The sequence below is a fragment of the Chenopodium quinoa genome, unplaced genomic scaffold (genome assembly GCF_001683475.1).
Source record: "Chenopodium quinoa cultivar QQ74 unplaced genomic scaffold, ASM168347v1, whole genome shotgun sequence".
Taxonomy (NCBI): domain Eukaryota; kingdom Viridiplantae; phylum Streptophyta; class Magnoliopsida; order Caryophyllales; family Amaranthaceae; genus Chenopodium; species Chenopodium quinoa.
Window position 1 is genome coordinate 1,043,610 of NW_018745030.1, and position 7,882 is coordinate 1,051,491.

Sequence of the window (7,882 nt, forward strand, 5' to 3'; positions counted from 1 at the left end):
AAAAATAAAATAAAAGAACATTCAAATAGTGAGGAATTATAGGCAAGGAGGCTTCTCCTTTCTCTTTTAATTTCTTTTGAAGTCCAATTGTTCTTTCTATTGTGTAATCTATTAATTTTTTGGGTTGGTGAATATGGTTTGTATTTGATTATTTTTTTCATCAAATTTGTTTATCTACTAATTCTAAAAATATTGTCACATTAAGGAAATTTATAAAAGTAATGTTTTTTGGGAGAATACGCCAAATATTTTGTTACCATTGAAAATGAGCAAAAGTACATGGTTACTATTCAGAATTTAAACCCCAAAATTACAGGTAGTAAAACAATTAACAAAGTTGTTGCTTGCAATCCATACACATACATCTACGATAGCCAAAGAGCCTAGTGTCGCTATGATAAATTAAAAACGAGTTGTGACTTGGGAGAAGAGAGCTCTAAAATCCGTGGTTGGTGCACCACTTCCCTCTGCTTTCGAAGCCAAGTCAAAAGCCTTAAACTTTGCCTCCTCAAATTTCAAAGCCTGTCAATTTATAACAGATAGGTCAGATACAAATGTAGTAGCTTGCCATTCCAAAAAAAAAATAAAAAACATCCAAACTAAAAGAAGCGAACCCTAGGAAACATTTTTGCAAAAACTCAAAAAGAAATCACAATGAAAAGTGGATCATTTAGAAAGAATAACAACAAATCATATAATCAACTATACAATAACGAGAAAGAAGTTATAGACCTGCAGGCAGACTTCTGCAACATCAGCCCTTGGAACAGTTCTTGTCTCGGTTTGAAGAAGTTCATCGTCCTTACCGACAAGCAATTCCCTGACACCTCCAGGTTTGTCAAGCAAGCCTCCAGCCCTGGAAATCACATTGTCAATTATTCTTATTCACTTCTGTGTATTTGCATCTAATTTTATTGTTAAAAAAACATCAGGGAAAGAGGCTTAAGATGTTAGCAGGCTGCACAACAGCCAAATGCATCTTTTTGCCACAACTCATAGAAGCCATACTATAACCTAAAAGCACTTAAGTTTTTCATTCTAGTCATATCTACACATCCATAAAGCATACTTTTGTCTTAATGCAGGGAATTTATGTTAAATAGCATGAATACCTTATGATTGTATATGGGATTCCAGAATCAGCCAGATACTGTTCAGCCTTTCTCTTCCATACCTGTAACATTGTGATCATAATATGAACAAGTGCTGTTATAAGGTTTTACATTGACCAAACACAAGTGAAATAGACTAGCATTCATGAATGCTATAATGAAATGTCCTTAACAAATATTCATACTTGTCAGCAGCAACTACAAATTCCCAAGAATCCTAACAAATTATATCTTACATAGAAAGTGAAATATGAATCTTCTATGCACAGATCCTTGTTCCAACAAATACTATCAGCATCAATGCATCATCAATGCATAACTACAATCTTTGAAGTGCTATTCAACATTCCAATTGCCCATACAGTTTTCGAATTTTCGCTGCCGCGAACCAAATTTAAAACAACTAATTACATCCCATTTTACTTGACAGTTGCAGGTTTATGAATCTTAAATTTTGGAGTTGCATATCCCAAAGCTTGATACAGAGCATGTGCTCTGCACATGAAACTATCTTTTCTAATCTTAAGAAATATTTCCTCCGTTCTTATATAGTTGACACAATTCTTTTATCACAATTTAAAGGATTAATATCTCTAATTATCAACAAGTAAAAATTATTAAATGCATTAATAGAATATACATTAAGATAATTCAAACAAGATCGCACATAACTATAAATCACAAAAGCTAGTCAAAGTATAGCTTGTAAACAGCGTCAAAAATAAAAATGTATCAACAAAGAAAGAACAAAGGAAATACCAAGTATTACTTATCTTTTTTTATCTTATCAAAACTTATTGAAACATTTTAGAGTAACCTATCTTAACTTGTTTGGTCTTATCTAAAATTATGTCAAATAATGTAATGCGAATGGTGCAAGCATGTAATTGAGTAAAACATAAGCTCAAATATTTGAGAGCGAAAAATAAGTTAGGTTTCCTATCAGCAAAAGTATCTATGTAGCCAAACACATACAAAAGCAAATAACTTTCCTTAAGATTAAATTATAATTGAGTGGTGGATAGTCATTCCTTTTACATTAATTCACATAAGATGATTAAGCTCAGTATTTTGAGCACCAGAACGAACCAGAACATGACAAATATCTTTCTATATTCTTTCTACCTTAGGAACAGAGTACCAGAGGCACACCAAATATTGTCTTTTAACATGAGAAAGATGAAGTCGTAAAGAAATGAAAAATTACCAATATATTTCCTTTTCCAAGGCTGTTTAGGGGATGATCAGGGTTTGTTCCTCCCATAGATCCAACCACAACTATTTGCTTCACACCAGCAGCTTTGGCTGTTCAAAGAAACGATGTGATTAACAAGTAAAGCCATAATATTAATTCTTTAGTCATAGTTTGTGCACTATAGAAAAATGGAAAAGCAAAAGTGAATGAGGAAGCAAGGAACTCTTACCAGCATCTATTTGATTCTTCTGTCCTATCCAGTCAACCTAACAGGTGGCAAGCTCCCATCAACTTCAGGGATGGAATAGATACAAAACATAACAAACAAACATAGTGAAGTAGTTACCTGCTCTGGATATGCGCCCTCTTCAAAACAAAATTCAGGCTTTTGTAAGGCTGGATTAGATCCTGGTTTCATTTTTGGTACAGCACTTGTAAGAATTATAAGAGCATCAATGCCTTGGATAACAGGAACAAAGCTATCAGGATCTCTAATGTCTCCAACAAAAACATCATCAGCTCCACCAATTGTCTGCTTACTCTCCTCTGTTCGGACTAAACCTCTCCCATTAAAGTGGTTGGATCTTTCCTTCAACTTATTGTAGACAATTTGGCCTTTCAAAAGCCAAAGCAAAGTTAATATCAATATAAAAACACCAACAGAAATAATATGACATCTATAGAGTATAAGAATTCTTTAATATCATGTATGCATGCAGGCAAAAAGTGCCAAAAGGCTCCAACTCTGGTTGTTGGAGAGGATGCTCTGATTTTAGTCAGAATTTGATTTAAGATCCCAAGTCTTGGATAAATAGTCTCCCGTAATTTAAAGGTTTACGTACATGAACGATCCATTTTTTTGTGAGTGGATCGAGTTTTAACATTGGTTCACTTTTTAACACTATGTATCCCCTTTTCAGGTTAACAATTTCAATCTATGTGAAAGTTACAGCAGCTTTTATCGTGACAGAAGGGTCTGTATTTGGGCACAAAGACCTTGGAACAAATAAATTATCGATTATGGGAAACTTAGCATGTTTTGAGGGCTGTAAATTTGGAACTACATCAATATTGGAGGCCTAAAATAATGTGTGAAATGAGCATAGGAAGACAAGACCTCCAACTCCAAGTGTGTGTCATGTCCTTCAAGAATTCAGTCCATATTCTTTCAACTACATAAACAAATTTCTAAAGCAGAGTTTTTTCACTTCTCATTACCTCCGTTTTTTATATAATTAAATATTTATATAAATAAATATTCGATTAATTTTCCTAGCAAAATAATTTCTTGTATCCCATTCTCAACTTTGTGAGTAGGAATCTATACAAAGTTTAGACACTTCTATAGCTTGACAAGAGAACCTCTAGCATATATTAATCCAAAGAGTTCTACTGGAAATAAGCTTACTGGTTGATAAAATCAACTAATCCCATCCAATATTCATTTAATTTATTTAGACTGATCCATGATCACTAGACCAATAAAGGTACCATATAAACATTCGATTAATTTTCCTTGCAAAATAATTTCTTGTATCCCATTCTCAACTTCGTGAGTAGGAATCTATACAAAGTTTAGATACTTCTATAGCTTGACAAGAGAACCTCTAGCATCTATTAATTCTAAGGGTTCTACTGGAAATAAGCTTACTGGTTGATAAAATCAACTAATCCCATCCAATATTCATTTAATTTATTTAGACTGATCAGTGATCACTAGACCAATAAAGGTACCATATGCTGAATGGTACATTGCTTAGGCATGGATAAAACTTTTCTGTGTAGGCCATAGGTTAGGATTAAATTGTAATTCTAATGAAATAGAGCACTTTGAGGAATGTAATAGGATGGCCTAACTATAATGAGGTTCATTTAGAGTAAATGTTGATCCACAGACAATCCTTAGTTATAGCAATAAAGGCAGAGAGGTTCATGCGATACTGCCAAGAAACCTCAAAATTAAATTCAATTTTGATTTTATGGTTCAAAATATCCTAGAGGTTAATTAGCCTAGATTTTAGATAGCTATGATGTATCATAACTTAATTATGTGTTTATTTTAAAGTGTTAAACAGCATCCTAGAGGTTGATGTGTCCAGATTTCAGCTAGCTTTGATTTATCATATGTTTACTGAGAAAATTCCTAAAATCTTCCTTTTATCTACTATACCAAAAAATCCAAAGAAATTAAATTTAACTATTAGCTTTTTCTTTGGTTTTATTACCAAATGTTTAATGGGAGTTTTCATTTAACTACCAAGGAGGATGAATAAAGAAAAATGTAGGTACATCCTTCTATGCTGCAATGTCAAACTTAACTCAATTTTTTGAAAATTCAAAATACTAAACCAAGATTAAAGGAGATTATATAGGAACATATTTTATATACTCAGTCATAGTAATGCTTCAAGTGGCAAGGAAAAGAAGCACCTCTTAGATTGGAGGACACCAATTAAAATCTAATAAATGTTTTTAAGAAGATACCTTGACAAAGAAGCCATCAACATAAAAAACTTGGAAGACAACCAAATTTTTTGATGCAATTTCAAAAATCCATGAGAAGAACAATGGGATGAGTTGATGTACTGTCATGGGAAAAGCCGCATATAAAAGGTGTGATAAAATAGGGAGATATTTGACAATTGGTAAAGTGGTTGCTTTTAAAGAGTGTTAAGTGAAAAAAAGACAGACAAAACAAGCCATGTAATTTAATCACAGGAGCCCCATAAAATAAAACACTTATGTGGCTCTGTGAATGAGTTTTCCTCTATTAATCAACAGATTTAGAGCAACTGCGAGAGAGAAAGATATCTTAAACTCATGGTCACAATCCGCACGGAAGCAAACCCCTAAGCTTAATCCGTAGCTGTCACTTGGACCAGATAATAGCAATCTTTGTGTTGATAAAAGCCTAAAGTCCCACCACAAGTGGACTATGGAAGTATGGAAGAAACGGAGTGAAAAAACTAGAAGTCCCGCAAAAAAGCTAGCCCCTATCTAAGGAGGCATAAATGCTACTTCCTCCGTCTCTTTATAGTTTCAACACTTCCATAAAATGGAAATGTCATAATAGTTGCAACATGCTATAAAAGAACGGTTTTTTATTGTGAAAATTGTACTATTACCCTAATTTAAAGCACATGACCCACTTGATTATGCTCCTTACAACCTATTAACCTCATTTTATGTGAAAGAAACGGAGGAAGTATCTACAATGCTCAAGCATAACATATAATTTACAAATATTCTCACTCTCAAGTTATTTATGCTTGCAGAGCCATTTGTGAGACAAGACACACACAAAAGAAATGTAATCTTCACAATATAACAATGTTATATACCAATTTCAAGGTCAAGGAATGCATTACTTTATAAATATATCATAGCAGATAATCATGTTTGGTTCTTGGGCCTTGGGGTGATCTATTAGCATATTATCACTACAGGATTGACAAGGTCCCTCAATAATGAACTTTTCTCAGTACAGACCGCAAGAGTGTTACGTAGATACCTTTAGCCTTTATGCATTGTAAAGGAAGCACACACATACACATAGATACAAAGGCAAGCACGCCATATAATCTCCCCTACCATATCATAGACGTCTTTAATCTGAGCTATACATATAATTTCTATGAAGGCCATACAATTTCTAATAAAACCTAATTGCTAAAACAAGGGATGTAAGGCCGTGACTATCGCCGTGAATAGCTTAAAACTCATAGTTGCAACTATTGACTAAGGACAGATGAGCACTATGGCTCGTGCATAGTATATTATATTGCACTATTGTGGCCCCTAACAAAAAATCATTGCACTAAACCATAACTGGAACTTTATAATTTGGACCACTCAGAGTAAAAACACGTTTCTACAACCCATTTATTAAAGGATTACCATGGACGTAAGCATATTAGTAAAAAGAGCTACAGCCTAATCCAATCTAATATGCATATCTAAATTACATTTTCTGTATATACAACTTTGATAACAAAAATATAGACAAAATTATAATCGACGGGTATGCATTAAATCAAAAAGATTTAAACAACATTATAGACAAGATTTTTAAAACAATAGAAAGATTCGACCACCATAAGGATGAAGCGCTTGCTTTTTCCCCTAATCAAATACAATCTTATCTTTTAAATTTGCAAATATTTGGGATTGGGATTTAACTTTGCAGTTTTAATATTATAATGTACACTTCACGTTTCTTTCATAATTATTTAATGATCTTTTTTCAAGCGATTTATTCTCTAATTTGATGTTGTCGTCATGAACTAATCAACCAACTAAATCTTAAAATATGATAAAAGTTGTCATAAACTTTCACCGTGAATTATTTAATACAAACTCAGTCTCATAGTAGCATCTCCCTCGAATTAATCAATTCCACCTCAACATTACTAATATCAGACCCGTAATCCTAGTATGATAAGGTTTACTACATGAACCAAGATTTTTATCCCCGATGTTCATCAACATAAACCCTCTCCTTTCTTTTGGTCCCATCAATGCTCATGTAACCCCAACTAATTAACCAATTTTAATTTAATTAATCATATTTAAAATTGACACCAAACAAAACCCTAATAATTAGTAAATTACTCAGACAACGATATGTGATTTGTCATTTTGCAAAAACGAAAATCGTAAACATTAAATATACAAAACCTTATCAATAAACTAATCCAACAAATTCTCAACAAATATAAACAAAATAAAAGCCAAAAAGAAAGAGAGATACCAGTTCTACCACCAGCACCAGTAACAAGGATAGTAGGCTTATTCGAATCAGTAGCCATTGCAACACAAAATCTTCTTACAAATCTTCTGTTTTTACCAATCAGAGAAGAAGAGGAGAGAGAATGAGAAGGAAATGACGAAGAAGCAGCTAGTTCACGATGAGATGGGCTAAAATGGCAGGGAAATGAAAGAACTGGGCATTAAAAGTAGTTGATCCCATTAAATTGTAAGTACTAAGTACGAGTAGAATTGAGGTAAGTGGTTAGTAGGTAGTTGGTTTGGCGATTGCCACATGCCACTTTCTAACTCCGTCGATGTTTCAGCAACCTAGAGTTATGGGATGGGATTCGGGTATGAAATTTTTTTTGTGGATGCGGATGCACCATGCTCCAATTTTCTTTAAAAAAAAAAGGCGGAATGAACATTTAGTTGTTCAGTAAAGAATATATAGTTGTTTTTATAAAGAACATCTAGTTTTATATGATTTTTTTTGTAAATCTAAATAACATTTGTAATATTAGTAAAGAACATGATAATATAAAAGAACATTATTCATATAGTAAATGTACATTTGGTATAAATGACCATGTATGCATATAAAAAAAGTACATTTTATTGTATTATAATTTACATTGTATTATATTCTAATGAACATATATATTATAATGTTGATTGGTTACATGTTTAATATACATTATATTATTTGTATCATGTAAGTATTTTAATGTACATTGTATTATTTGAATCTACAACTTTTTGTACCTTAGTATATATCTGCATGTTCATTCCGCCTTTTTGTACTTTGAAGCGGATGCACCATGCAGAT

General features: G+C 32.7%; 1 protein-coding gene across 1 annotated transcript; it reads right to left on the minus strand.

Annotated features, from left to right (window-relative positions):
- Positions 1-212: 212 nt before the first annotated feature.
- On the minus strand, positions 213-7,429 carry LOC110709130 (uncharacterized protein At5g02240-like). Its single transcript, XM_021887350.1, has 7 exons — positions 7,058-7,429; positions 2,654-2,922; positions 2,537-2,573; positions 2,320-2,417; positions 1,113-1,174; positions 733-856; positions 213-522 (listed from the first exon to the last, which is right to left on the minus strand). The coding sequence occupies exons 1-7, from the start codon at positions 7,113-7,115 to the stop codon at positions 403-405; spliced, it is 768 nt and encodes a 255-aa protein (XP_021743042.1). The 5' UTR covers positions 7,116-7,429; the 3' UTR covers positions 213-402.
- Between the last annotated feature and the right edge of the window lie 453 nt (positions 7,430-7,882).